General features: G+C 41.2%; 1 protein-coding gene across 1 annotated transcript in view; it reads right to left on the bottom strand.

The window, feature by feature from the left end:
- GMDS (GDP-mannose 4,6-dehydratase) overlaps positions 1-15,530 on the bottom strand; it is a 261,909-nt gene that overhangs the window by 68,497 nt on the left and 177,882 nt on the right. The window contains exon 8 of the mRNA XM_035125046.3: positions 6,258-6,376. Coding sequence (XP_034980937.1) covers positions 6,258-6,376 — 119 coding nt within the window. The remainder of the gene's footprint in view (positions 1-6,257; positions 6,377-15,530) is intronic.

Raw genomic sequence — 15,530 nt, 5'->3', positions numbered from 1 at the left:
AGGTCAACATGCATGCATGACTACTGCATGTTTAAAAAAAGAAGAAGAGAGATTTCCCATCATCGTGTTGCATTTTTATTTTGTGGATAATCAACAGATGCAATAAGGAAATTGATTACGGGGCAAAGTTTAGACAGGAAATAAATATGGTACGGTAATCACATTAATCTGATGTTCAGATAGAATTTCTACTTGCTTAATACTTACTAAAAGAGAAAGTACAAAGAAAAAAAACCACAGGGGAAAAGTAATTAACCCCCCAATCTGAAAAGCGTGATACGGAGCTCTTATAACAATGTGTTCGCCAGCTGCAACTGACCGTTTTTCAATCCTCCTATAAAAGGGAAATGACAGTAGCAACGACAAGGAATATCCCTGGGCGAGCCATGCATGTGAAATCAAATGAAGTTTTGCCTTTGATTTCAATCTGATAAGGTTTACTCTCCAGTCCTATCCAGCCGCTGAGTCTCTTCTCATGATGAAGGTCATGTGAGGGAAGAGGGGAACAGCACTGGCAAGCCTTGCTGCTTGGGTGCATCACCTTCCATTTGTTTACAACAAGCCAGGATTCAGAACCACATGCACAGCCTCCACAAATAGGCCATGCGGAACAAGTTCACCCTTCAACTCATGGAGGCCCGTAAACAAGGGGAACGTTCTGCACTGGAGGAGAAGGGGCTTGCCAGCATGCCTGGGCTCTCCCTCCCATCATTTTCATTACATAAAGAAACCACACACCTGAACCATGTGGGGAACACAGCCAAAATATATGGAAGTTATTTATTATTTTTAACTTCTTGGGAATCCATGCTCTGGCTGGTAAATGGCAATGCCAGTCAAATGTACCATATTGTCACTGATGGCACTATATCCAGCCAGAGTCTTAGGGGTTATAGAATGTTGTCGGGACTGCCTGCTACTTGACCTTTTGATACTATGGGTCACAGTACCCTTCTGGATAGACTCTGTGTGGGGAGCAGTTGATATGTCGGAGCAGCGTACATGGTCAACCCCCCTCCTTTTCTTCTGACAATATCTTGTATAATTAATAATAATAATAATAATAATAATAATAATAATAATAATAAAAAATAATTATTTATACGCCGCTCATCTGGCTGGGTTTCCCCAGCCACTCTGGGCGGCTTCCAACAGAATATTAAAAACAGTACAGCATCAAACATTAAAAACTTCCCTAAAGAGGGCTGCCTTAAGTTGTCTTCCAAAAGTAAAATACAGTAGTTGCTTATTGCCTTGACATCTGCTGGGAGGGCGTTCCACAGGGCGGGTGCCACTACCGAGAAGGCCCTCTGCCTGGTTCCCTGTATGTAACCTCACTTCTCGCAATGAGGGAACCGCCAGAAGGCCCTCGGCACTGGATCTCAGTGTCCGGGCTGAACGATGGGGGTGGAGACGCTCCTTCAGGTATACAGGACCGAGGCCGTTTGTAAGATAGTTTATGTGGAGAAATAGTGACTGGCCCAGGAAGCTTCATTGCTTTTTGAAATAATATTTTTATTGGTTTTCATTATAACAAACATCTTATAACAATAAACATTAAGAAATAAAGAAATAAAAATGTGAACAACTATCATTTTGCATAATGTTTGTACATTCAAAACAGTACCGAAATATGGGATTTCTCCAATCCTTAGGAAGCTTCATTGCTAAGTGGACTGGGTTCTTCCAGGTCTGATTCCAATATTGATTCCACTTTCTTGGTGCAGATTTATAGCTATATAGTTGCATAGGTCATAGTTTATTACTGTTCATTCTCTATTCTGTCGTAAGGCAGGGTTTGGCAGCGTAATCTCCTCTATGGAATAACTTAATTGCAGAGTTTCCATAGCCTTCAAAAAACATTTATCTGTTGTTTGAAGCAGCCATCATCACAACAACAAATCTTATGATTGTTTAAAAAACAACAGTTGCCTTGAATATTCTTAGAACGGGGTGAGGTTGCAGGTTAGGACATGTTGGTCAACATGAGGACACAACAACCTCTGGTTACGCCAGAGCTCAGTTGGTTAGGGCATGGCACTGGTAATGTCAAGGTTGCAAGTTTGATCCCTGTATGGGACAGCTGCATATTCGTGCATTGCAAGGGGTTAAATTAGATCATGCATCCCCAAACTTTGGCCCTCCATAGTTTTGGACTACAATTCCCATCTTCCCCAACCACTGGTCCTGTCAGCTAGGGATCATGGGAGTTGTAGGCCAAAACATCTGGAGGGCCACAGTTTGGGGATGCCTGAACTAGATGATCCTCTGGATCCCTTCCAACTCTGCAGTTCTATGATTAAGCCCCCAAACCTGGCTCAGCCAAAGATACACCAGCCAAAGTTGCTCATCTCAGCTGAGTTGAGGCTGGTACTAAGCCTCCAAAAAGTGTTTGGATGTGTGGAGGGAATGGGACCAGAGACGGGAGACTTAGGCTAGATCCTAAGACCATTCAGCTTGGTCATACGACCTAGCAACCTGGCACAGAACATTATTTTAAAGGCTCGCTTTTCCTCCACCGTGATCAGAGCAGCAGCAACCAGTCCCATTGCTGAATGGGGTTTGGATCTGGCTTAATTTATGCCTGCTTGCTTTACACCAGCTTCTTGTAACTCTAGGGTTGCTCCCTTGCACATCCTGAAAAACAGCTCTTGCTTGTGAGACTTTTCAGAACCCTTTACTCCTTTAAAATGTTTCTAGGCTGCTTTCCCCCCAAAGCAGCTTACACAGAAGAAATGCAAATACAGTGGACACTCGGGATGCAAACGTGATCCGTGCGGGAGGCCGTTTGCAACCCACTGCGCCGCATCTGCGCACGTGCGGGTCACAACTCAGCACTTCTGCGCATGTGCAAAGCACGATTTAACGCCTCTGCGCATGCTTGAGCACCGAAACCTGGAAGTAACCCATTCCGGTACTTCCGGGTTCGGCGCGGTGCGCAACCCGAAGATGCGCAACCTGAAGCATCTGTAACCTGAGGTATGACTGTACTCTGAAGAATAGGCAAATCATGACAATTTCAGGCAAGGATAGCAAAAATGGAGATTAATGTTCATTGCTTTTTTATGTTAATCTCAGCCCTTCAAGCAACGAATACTTTTGCTGCAGGTCTATATGTAGAATCATATGGGGGAAAACCTCATAAATCTTTCCACTGCTTATATAGGGTCCCCTCCACCTTCATTCACAGACAGGAGTCTGCTAAGAACTCTTGAGTGCCGTAGTGGTTTGAGGCTATCCTTACAATCCTGCTCTGATTTAATAAGATTAATGACAGAAAATTAGTCAAGACAAGTGTTTGCCTGCTTGGTTTATCCTGTTGAAGTTCAAATGAGAAGAGGAAAGTGTTTCCCCATCATATTACTTAATTAGTAATAGGCAAAAGGAAGATAGAAAGGGGGGGGGGAAAGGTGTAATAGTTACGGGGAAAAATATTTGTAGCTGAAAGGCCTTCTTGTCAGCGCAAGGAACTGAATTAGAATCACTCTGAGGAGTCTCATCATTCCAGAGTTTTCCTTGGCACTAGCCGTGTTAAAAGAAAAAAATGAACTAGATTTCAAAGATGAAAGTCTCATAGACAAAACTGCTTACATTTCACTTGTCAAAATTTCCTTTTCCTCATTGTTTCAGACCAACACAATGAAACACTGTTATCTTTGACATAGTAGATACACCGTTGATTTTGATGCAGATTAAATGCCAACGCTAGGGGTAGCTTTGCAAATTAATACAATGAAATTAAAGCGACACATGGTCTCAGAAGTTTCAAACCAGTGATGGAGAACAGATGAGTGGAAATATGTGGGTAAGGGCATTTTGTGTGTGCACTTTCTCCATGTCTATTCCCTCTTCCCTTTCTCTCACACTCTCCTATTTACACACACACAACTCATTCATTGTCCCATGCAATACTCATATTATGTACATAACATTCGCATTCACATACACCAGGAATACCTTTGGATGTTAGGGGACTACAACTCCCATCATCGGTGTCTACTGGCCATGATAACTGGGCTGATGGAGTTGGAGTTGAACAACATCTTTGGGCTCTATGTTCATTATACAGCATATACAGAGCTTAACACCTGACCCATGTCCCACCATTCTTGCCAACAGCATACAGTCCGTCCCATCTGTCTCTGTGTGTGCTCTGATAGCAAAGCGGCGGAAAAAAAAAGGTGTCTCCTTTGGTACTGTGGTTGCTTTTGCTGGATCAAAGAGCCTTTTGTCAGAGGAGGGGCACCAGCAACCCAGCCTGTCCTACAATCACCTCGGTTCCCCCCCCCACAGAAATATGCAAGTAAGTAAGTAAACAAATAATACAAACAGAAGCAAGTGCTTCTGATCTCCCCAAACTCTGCTGAGAACTATACCTAGAGAAACCTGGAGCAGGGGTAGGCAAACTAAGGCCCCAGGGCCGGATCTGGCCCAATCGCCTTCTCAGTCTAGCCCACGGACGGTCCAGGAATCGGTGTGTTTTTGCATGAGTAGAATGTGTGCTTTTATTTAAAATGCATCTCTAGGTTATTTGTGGGGCCTGCTTGGTGTTTTTACATGAGTAGAATGCTTTTATTTAAAATGCATCTCTGGGTTATTTGTGGGGCAAAGGAATCCGTTCATTTCCCCCCCAAAATAGTCTGCCCCCCCACAAGGTCTGAGGGACAGTGGACCATAGCTGTCAAGTTTTCCCTTTTCTCGCAAGGAAGCCTATTCAGCATAAGGGAATTTCCCTTTAAAAAAGGGAGAACTTGACAGCTATGGTGGACCAGCCCCCTGCTGAAAAGGTTTGCTGACCCCTGACATAGAGAAACCTGCAATAGTCTCAAGGCAGACTGAAATGCCTCATATCATGGATGTCTAGCCTGCCTCCCTCACCTGAACAACCCTCCCCATAGCATCGTGATAGGAAGCTCAGAGTCTCTGCAAGAGTACCAATCTGGATGTCATAAGGTTGTATCACCAGGATTATACTTGGGAGGAAAGGAAGAGGGAGAAGATCCACTTGCAAACAATGACCCAGCACATGACTCAGAGGTGCTGGCAGGAATGCTTGGCAGTGAGAATATAAGTCTCTTTGTCTGCTCTGGACCTCTGCCAAGTTCACAACTCCCTCGTGAGCTCTGTAAGTGCTTGTTCAATTGCTCATCTCCAGAAGTCGCTGCCTCAGTTCCTGATCCAGCGCCGATTTGCTTTTGGAATGGAAATTTACTTGCCATTTGGATTCTGTGAATAGCCAACCCCCAAAACTGATAGCAGGTTCAGAGCAAATGAGGAAAATTGATTCTCTTTCTTGAGTCATCCATCCACCTACTGTTACAACAATGCAGTATGTAGCTGTTGTTGGACTACAGCTAGCTAGCAAGACCAGTGGTCAGGGATGATGGGAACTGTAGTCCAAAAGCACCTGGAGACCCAACTTTGGGGAAACCAGCTCTAGATTGCAGTATCTGTGCACAAAATTGTAATACCAAATATGAGAATGGCATACTTGGTTGTTGTCCCACAACTGTGAAAACTCCCTTAGTCAAAACCTGAGTCTTTCCTGGATGCACACAAGAGTCCCTTTGTTAGGCTGGATTTTAACGTTTGAGATTAATCATATATGGGAGACCAGGGGCAAGATTCATCTAATGAATGCAAAACTTCTGTCTTTAAAGAGACCTGCCACGAGAGTTTGTATTTGTTCTTTGGCTTGGAATGCTGATTCTTAATGTGGACATTTGAATATTGCCACCTTCCCCTCCACCATCAAGTGAAAACCAAACAATTTTTTTTAGTGCTTGATAGCACAATTTTAGGGACCCAGGTGGCGCTGTGGGTTAAACCGGCGGGAAGGTAAACGGCGTTTCCGTGCGCTTCGCCAGAAGCAGCTTTGTCATGCTGGCCACATGACCCGGAAGCTGTCTGTGGACAAACGCCAGCTATAGAGCGAGATGAGCACCACAACCCCAGAGTCGGACACGACTGGACCTGATGGTCAGGGGCCCCTTTTCCTAGCACAATTTTAGGTACAGATAGAACAGAGAATTCTGCCATTTCCCCCCCTTTTGTATATGAGTTGTCAACATATCTTCAAATTAGACTGAATGGGGGGGGGAAAGGATAATATTGAAAGGCTTCAGGACATAATAAGAGAGAGCACAGTACAGTACATGAACAGAACTACTACATCACAGAGGTACAAATAGCCAAATAAAAGGATGTGAGTGAGAAACGGTCAACTAAAACTATTGCTGTTGTGTGTTACTACTTACACAATCGTTTTCCCAACGTGCTGGAATGCCTTCTCCACAAATTCGCGGACACTGTGGACCTCCCCAGTAGCTATTACAAAGTCCTCCGGCTCATCCATTTGTAGCATTAGCCACATAGCCTGAAGAAAGATAAGAACATCCTTATTTAGTTCATCTGTTACTGCTCTCCTGTTTGGCGTATTGTATTGTATTACCCCTTAAAACAACCCAAAGCATTTTCAGTTAGCAGAACAGCACTTCAAGGAAAAGCAGTACCACTGTGGCCAATTATTTTAATTACATTAGAGGAAGAAATAATATAATACAGTATAGCCTAATTGGTTGTAACTTCTCACTGCTCTATGGAAGATAATTTATTGATTTATGCATTTATAACCCCCCCCCATCACGATCACAAGAATCAAAGGAGTATACAACTTATGACAATAAAATGAAAGTATCCAGAAAACATAATTAAAAACATCAATAAAACCTCCATAAATACTGATTTGTCAAAACAGAAAATTTGTCAGAACAGTACAATTTTTAGAAGACATCTTAAAGAAGGGAGGAATGGTTCCCACCAAACCTCTAGTGGTAGGGAGTTCCACGGGTAGGGCCTGCCACAGTAAAGGCTTGGTTCATAGTGAAGGCCAGCTGAACCTCAGGGGTATGTGGAACCACCAGAAGTTCCCCATCAGAGGATCTCAATATACTTTATAAAAACCTTGCCCCATCCCATTGCACGACTATACATCTCCCATTACTGGAATGCCTTTTTAACTCCTCCTTATTTAATTCCTCTGAAAATGTCAGGGTTAAAATGAGCAGTCGTATAAAGCTGTTCTTATCCTCTTTTTTTTTTGAACACCCAAATGTTTTTCAAACGTATATACAAGCATTTAGGAATACGGGTTCCCAACAGTGTCATCCCTCCTTGTACTGGACTTGGCAAAAATGCCCAAGTCATGAGTGAAACAGGCAGGAATGTCCCTGGGACAAAGCCACCATTTGCCCATGGACAAACGGACTGAGAAAATGCCTTAGAAAAGATCTTAGAAACCAGAATAGATGGGTGTGAAGTTTCTCACTGCTGGACAGCAGAAATTCTTCACCCCAGCACACTTCTTTTGTCCTGCCAAATGGCCTCACCTCCCAGCATATTTATTAGTTGGTTGGCTACCACTCCTCTTAACACCTTAGGGTCAATTTAAACCAGCCAGTGGACACCACAGGGATGAGGGGATTCTATTTGAAGGCACATTTTTTAGCACTGTGACCAGTCTTCTAGATACTAGGTTATAATTGAGATTGCAGCCCATAACTCAGTTCAACCTGTATTTCAGATATTTTCCAGGAGGTGGTAGCCTGTAATCTTGACACGTTTTGAGATCTTACAAGAACCTTCACTCAGTAAATTACATTGGCAAAAAGTCAAAAAAAAATTTTTAAAGTCATGTGACACCCTTGTTTTTGCAAAATCCAGATTCCACAACTGGACTAAATGAAGAAAATGAAGCACTGGGCATAGGCCTTATTTGTTTATTTGTTGTTTGTAGAAAACTACATTTTCTCTGGACAAATACATGTCTGAAACTTATGTGAAGTTAAAAAATGTACTCTATTCCGAACTTAAAAATGGAAAGCGTAATGCTGGTGCTCAACAAAAGAGGTTTAAAGACTGTCTCAAGGCAAATCTTTAAAAATGTAGTATAAACACTGACAACTGGGAAACACTGGCCTGCGAGCGCTTCAGTTGGAGAACAGCCTTTACCAAAGGTGTCATGGGCTTTGAAGACACTCGAACTCAGGACGCATGGGAGAAACGTTCTAAGAGGAAGGCACGCTTGGCAAATCCACACCGTGATCAACTCCCGCCTGGAAACCAATGTCCCCACTGTGGAAGGACGTGTGGATCCAGAATTGGCCTCCACAGTCACTTACGGACCCATTGTTAAAACCGTGTTTATGGAAGACAATCTTACTCGGCTACGAGTGATCGAAGAAGAAGAAGAAGACATGTAAATTTTGCTGCTTAAGGTGTAGTTATTTGACCTGCACTAACATAGCTAGCTAAACAAAAAGAAAACAAAATCGTGAAGACATTTTTGTAAAAGGAAAAATGCAAATAAACACAGAAATTTTCTTCTAAATAAACAAAGAGTCTTGGAATGAATTACGAACACATATCCTCTTTCACTGATTTCAATAGGTGGCAAAGTTGCATAACTGAGTCTGGTGGCTGTGCAGAGCTTTCAGGGCTAAATAGCTAAGGCAGATGAAAGGCAAGCAAGAGAAATCAGGAGCAACAAATGTCTCCAACATCCTGCACAGGGTCAGCAGCTGAGCCAAGAATAGAACTTGGGGTTTCTGACTCCCAGCCTAGTACTCAATCACCTAGACCACACCGCTACCCTGAAATGATATCTGGAGAAAAACTTACCACTGTAAGTCAATCCAAAATGACTGAAATACTCTAATCCCTTAGTGAAAGAAACAGGGAGCTCAACCCTTGTTTAATAAATAATCTGCATGCAAACACCATAATTCAAACTCTCCCCATATGGTTTAAAGGGATTGCTATCTCGTAGGGTAATCCACAATGCTATTTGCGTTGACCTCTTCACATCACATTTAAAGAAAACAACTTTACTAGCTCCCCAGATGCCAGGGGATACTCTGCAAATCAGATTAATATAAGCTCTGGGACAGCTCAGTTTCTTTTAGTAAATAGCACCTGAAAAGTTCAGATTTCCCCCACCCCTCTTTCAGCAATACAGAGAGAATTAAAGCATTCTCACAGAAGTAGTGTGCTTGCTTGATTTTTTTCCCCTCCAGCTAAAACATGTAGCCAAAAGTTTCACTAGTATGCTACAGTTCTGTACCTGGAATAGTTGTGGCGTGAAACAAATGAGGCTCAATAAATCGTTGAGTAAACCTATGAAAGATACCTTGTTATTTCTATTCTGCTTTCTCAGTTGTGATACATCAGCCTTTTGGGAGTCAAAAAAAAAAAAGAGTTTCTTAAAAAACAAAAAGAAAAACCCCCACCTCCAGGCATTCCAGTCTAACTACCTGATTAAATCCTTCATTGAAGGTGTGTCCTAACTCTTATGATGCCTTTTTAACTCAGGAAATCAAAATTCATGACTTACATACAGATATTTTGCTTCTCAGAGACACACAAGGGTGAGTAAGGTCAAAATGAAAGACACTGTATCCATTGGACTATGCCAGGTTTCTTGATCAGCCTACTGTGCACTGTGAGAATTAGTAGACTGATCAATTTCAGATGTAGTGATGTTTCTAAGACCAGAGCTTCTAACACACTGCTGCTAAAATCCTGGCTGCTATGCAAATGCGTGTATGTCATTATTGCCAACCAAAGCCATGACATTTTGTTTCGTTTCTGAAATGCAAAGATGAAGATTCATTTCAGTGATGTGCACAACTCAAAAGATCTTAGCGCAATTTTATAAATTTAGAGCATGATCAGAAATAGAACTTTTATCTAGTCGTTATTCAGCTGCTTTGTGCAGCTTGGTAGCACTGCTATTAAATGTTTTAAATTGAAAGGTTAATCTTTAGTATCTAAACATACAATCTAGGCCAAACCTACTACAGATTGCATTGTCAATGTGCAACTATTCCTTTCCATTCCATCCATTTCTGTCATATGTGCTGACAGCAGAGCAGTTCCTGGATGAAAGGGTTCTAATTCTACGAAACTGCTTCAAAATTATGTCCCATTAATTCAAATCAATTTACCGTAGATTTCAAATGCAAACCCTATGGCATACAGCAGCTCTCTATTTTCTTCAATCCTTTCTATTCAAAGTATTATTCTGCATGTGCACAGGGATTCAGCATTGTACACACAGAGTATTTTCCTGCAAGTAAAAGCAAACAGAAAAGGTGTGCTCATGGGATTTCATCAGACTGCAGATATTGTGTTTATAGTTCAGATGAATGGAAACCTTTTATAACATTCACATACTTAATTCTACAAAATTAATTTTTTAAAAAACTAAGTTGATCACAATTCTGCAAATTTCCAAGGGACATTAGTGTATGTCAATGGGTATAAGATTGCAACATGACAAGTATCTTATATTACTTGTATGGTGCTCACAACACTACATAATTCTGCTTCGTTTTTGCTGTTTCTTTAAAGCACCTTTTCCTGCTTCTTTAAAGTATCTTTTAAGTAAAGGTAAAGGGGCCCCTGACCATCAGGTCCAGTCGTGTCCGACTCTGGGGTTGCGGCGCTCATCTCGCTCTATAGGCCGAGGGAGCCGGCGTTTGTCCGCAGACAGCTTCCGGGTCATGTGGCCAGTATGACAAAGCTGCTTCTGGCGAACCAGAGCAGCGCACGAAAACGCCGTTTACCTTTCCGCCGGAGCGGTCCCTATTTATCGACTTGCACTTTGATGTGCTTTCGAACTGCTAGGTGGGCAGGAGCTGGGACCAAACAACAGGAGCTCACCCCGTTGCAGGGATTCAAACCACCGACCTTCTGATCAGCAAGCCCTAGACTCTGTGGTTTAACCCACAGGTTTCTGTTTGCCTTGCTGTACTCATTTTTTAAAAAATAAAAAATAAATAAACATCCTACATTGTGAAAACATGTGAAATAATTATTAGAATATTAGAAACTCTTTTTTTGATAAATCATTTGCTTTTGGCAAATACTAGTGTAGGATGTGGGTACGCTTGTATTTTTCCCTTCTGCAAAAAAAGCAACAACTGTTTAACAAAAACAGTCTCTTGTTCTGGAGACTATGTCAAAGCGACTCAATAAAGGGTAGGGGGATAGGATACACCGATTGCTCAATCTGTTTAATCATTCAATAAATATCTCATCAATAAATATTATGCAGTCAAATAGAAAAATGTACTAACACTTACGCTTTCATAACAGTCAAAATCCCAGGAACTGGTTCTCTCCCACCACAAAGTATATAAAGTTCCTGATGTACCAATTTCTAGGGTTTTATTGTACTGGCTTCAGGATAAAAACAACCAAAATAATAAAATACTGCAGTTCTAGATTTATTTTGCCCTTACTAAATGGCTTACTGATTTTAACAGAGGGGAAAATCTTTGTTTAAAGTTCCACTGAGCATAATTAATGGTTATTGACTTGCAAATGAAGAACAGGTGACATTCTGAATTAGAAGATAAACGATCCTGTGTTCTCGTGTGATAATGGCTTAGTAATTGCTACAAAGCTGCAGCCTAGTGCATCCTATCATGATGCCAGATCATGTGCAGAAAACAAAGGCCTCTGTGCAATAGGTATTCAGCCGTTCACCTCTTTATACAGCTGTACAATGATTTGGTCCATTTATTCTCTGATGGGGCTGCACAACTGAGGTAAAAGTTCAGCAGTTCTCACCTTCCTGTTCACATGTTGAACTCCCTGACCCGTGACACGGGTAGGCCTCAATCTGCGATAAAATCACTGCCTGGCTTTGGCTATCTTTTAACCATCGCGAGGTCACATATTTGAACATTTTTTTGCAGAGGTGAAGGAAGAGACAAAGTTTTCTTCAATTTCTCAGCAGAATGATTCATATAGAGTGGCAGACATTTACTTCGATGTCAATTCTAACAAAAAGTTACTTTTTCTTATCACTTCTCATGACCAGGTGCTGGCAACGCTCATGCAAATTCGTGAAGATAAAACTCAATGAAGAAATCAACCGGGGTATAAATATTATTATTATTATTATTATTATTATTATTATTATTTCATAATTAAATTGTTTTGTTAATGGCTTGAATTTCTGGGTTAGTTCCAAGTCTGTAGTCTTCCCAGGAGTTCTCTTGTAATAAATTTTGTTCTCTTGAGCAAAATCCATAACTACATTTGTTTTTCTTACGTGAATCAATTTAGTTTTCCTCTAGGGGCTCCCAGCAATGCTAAAAGTGATACTGACTGCAATGCAAGAAAACATACAAGCCAGTGCTATTTTTCTAGAGAAAATAGCTGGAACTCATCATGAATGCCTCCCTTGTTGGCGCCCACCTGAGAGGTGCCGGAACTGAGTTCTGGCAAGTTCCAGCTGAAAAAAGCCCTTAACGTTCTGTATAACTACACGGGTTGTCAGCATTTTCTTTACAAATAATAAAATCCCTCTAGTGATGGTGGCATGGAATATTTCTGAGCTTACGAAGAGATCCTAAGCCTTGCTTTTTAAATAAATAACTAGCGGCGGGTTGAAGTGAGAGTGAGTATTCATTGTTGACCTAGACGTAACAGCGCAGAAGAGGATGCTATGCCATGGATATTGTGCCAGCATGGCAGGAAGTTTGGCAAACATGTTTTGATGTTGGGTGTCAAGTGAATATTCATGCAGGCCAACACCCTTCAGAAACAGCTTGTTCTCTATATTGTTCACACCTGGGCTACTGAAGGAAGTGAAAGAAAACCTTGCATAGGATTATTCTAGTCAAACCATACAAATTCTGCACCTTTCTCTTATGTGTGCATGACATGCGTACACACACACACACACACACACGTGGGCGAAACCAGGATTTATTTTGGACGGGGCAGGATGAATGTTAGGGGAGCAGAACCGAGCTATCTGTAATGCAATTGGTCAGTTATTGAAGTATTTTTTATGTATTTACTTGATTTAGGGGGGCACATGCCCCCTGCCCCCCTGGCTACGCCCATGCACACACACATATCTGAAGCAACTATAGATATGACTCATTAATTCAGCACCCCAACTGAAAACACTTATTAACTGTGCTGTCATCCATTAGCACAATGCTTGTTAATCAAGGCTTCGTTTTAACTAAACACCCAAATGTTCATGGTAGCAAGATCCCTGCATTTTTGTATGACGCCTTTGTGACGGTGATATTTGTCTAAAAAAAAAAAAAAACCCAAATCAAACCCTGAAAGTGGTCAGAAATCTTTAACTTAAAATGGATGAATTTTCTACACGCAGTACTTTTTGTTTTTAGGAGGTAATGAGATCTCAAATCGAATAACATGGAATGACCACCTATAATTTAGTTAACTTCTGAAGCTGAACATTCTAGAAAATCTAAGCAGAGTGTTAAGAATACGTACATGCTTATTTTAATATTTTGTAAGTCCAATTGGCAATAGGAATTAAAATAAAAACACAAAATGAAACTGCTTTCTATCGAAAATGACACTCGAATTATACATTCGGAACCAGAACAATGCACACCCAAACCACATTAAATATGTGCCAATAATTTACAATACCCGATGGTGTGTTTTGGCACTTTTCCTGGGCAGGGAATTAAAAAACAAAACAAAAAAAAGGAAAATAAATTGTAAGGAAGGGAAAACACTAAAGGAAATGCCTACTGGTATGAATGGGAAAGACCCAAGTTGCTCCTCCTATACAAATTCCATTATGTGCAGCTGTGAACTACGGTGGTCTGATTTGAATTGAGAGCAAAGCGGATTAACAGCAGAATAACACTCACATGTGGACACTAGCCCATGGTGTGGCATCAACAATCACAGTTGGAGAGCAGGAGCCATTCACAACACTGATCATATTTAGGTATGTGTGATGGAGCAGGTAGAGGCAGGAGTGTGAACAAATGGAGTCTGGTTTAAGGTTACCAGATGTCCCCGTTTCCCGGGGACAGTCCCCAGATTTACAAATCAGCCCCCTGACAAAATCCATCTATATAGTAGGAAGTTGAAAAGTGTCCCCGGATTCATTGAAAAAAATCTGGTAACCTTAGTTTGGTTGGGTGTTCATTTCTCTCCAATAGTACATTGACAATGTGAGAGGTTCCAGTCTACTACAGGGAGCACTGAGCCCATAGGCAGCTGTGTCTTTTCGCTTCCAAATACCGGACTTATTGCAAATCTGGTAAGACTGATCCTTCAATGCAACGTCACAGTCTCTCTGAAACTCCCTGACTATTAACATTAGGCAAGTACTGTCAGTGTATTGTTTTCTGCACCTGCTAAAACCTTTTCATCTTTAGGCAAGCCTCCTAAGACATGTAATTTTACCATGAAACCTCTTTCTGCACACCAACTGTATTTTCTCAGGACAAATGGCAACAATAGTAGCAATCCTTTCACTTGCAAACAGCGATTATTTATTTAGTTCATACAAATTACATCGTTATTCACTAGCCAGAGACACTAGAAGGAAAAGGAGTGGTCTCTCTTGGCATATTGGGGTGCTTGGGATGTATAATAATAAATTAATATCTATTTTTCTTTTGCACTTGTATGGTCCAACTGTTTTACAACACCTCAGGAGAAATCATGGGACAACAGAAGACAGTGCTTGGGAACATAATCCCTGTGATCTAGATAAACTTTTAAATATAAACTCTGAGAACCTTTCTGTTTTAATTTGTTCAATTTTTTCCGTCATTCATTGCAGGTGAATACACAATGCTCTTACTGTGTTGTCAAACATTAATGTAGTGTTGTCCTTTTCCTTGTATCGGTGAGTGTCAAAATGCTGTTCTTGCAAAGTATGAAGGTATTTGTATAAGGCTTTATTACTGATCTTTAGGTATTTGCCACGGGCAAAATGAAACAGAAAAGCTGCTCGTTGGGAAATCACATCAACAATAGAAGTTTAAACAAGCCTTTAAATATATCACCCTTTGTCTTTTCCTTTTTTTAAAGGAACTGCCCGGACATTGAGGTCCAGTACCGAGGGCCTTCTGGTGGTTCCCTCGTTGTGAGAAGCCAAGTTGCAAAGAACCAGGCAGAGGACCTTCTCGGTGGTGGCGCCTGCCCTGTGGAACGCCCTTCCATCAGATGTCAAAGAGAAAAACAGCTACCAGATTTTTAGAAGACATCTGAAGGCAGCCCTGTTTAGGGAGGCTTTTAATGTTTAATAGATTATTTTATTTCATTTTTCTGTTGTAAGCCGCCCAGACTGGCTGGGGAAACCCAGCCAGATGGGTGGGGTATAAATAATAAATTATTATTATTATTATTCTGAGGGGAATCCATTCTTGGGGGAAATCTGCCTGGCAGGCTTCTGGTCTGCCTAATGTATTTTCCTATCTGTCTCTCCGTGTTTGTTGGTTTTTTTTTTTTTAAATTTATACGCGTTGTTTTAATTGAACTGACAAAGAGAACAAGAAAACGCAATAGGAAATACATAACAAGTCAAGTACATGCACTAACATCTCACTTGAAATAAAGATGTCCAATATGCTTTCTCTTGTAATCTTTTACAAGGAACTCCGCTGCAAGAACCCTGCTGCTTGTAGATGAGATAAAGACTGGTTTGGATCAGTAGAAATAGCTTCTTC

Source organism: Zootoca vivipara, chromosome 8, assembly GCF_965207765.1.
Source record: "Zootoca vivipara chromosome 8, rZooViv2.hap1.1, whole genome shotgun sequence".
NCBI classification, from domain to species: Eukaryota; Metazoa; Chordata; class Lepidosauria; order Squamata; family Lacertidae; genus Zootoca; species Zootoca vivipara.
Note: the sequence above shows the minus strand (reverse complement) of the source record. Positions and strands in the feature narration are given on the sequence as shown.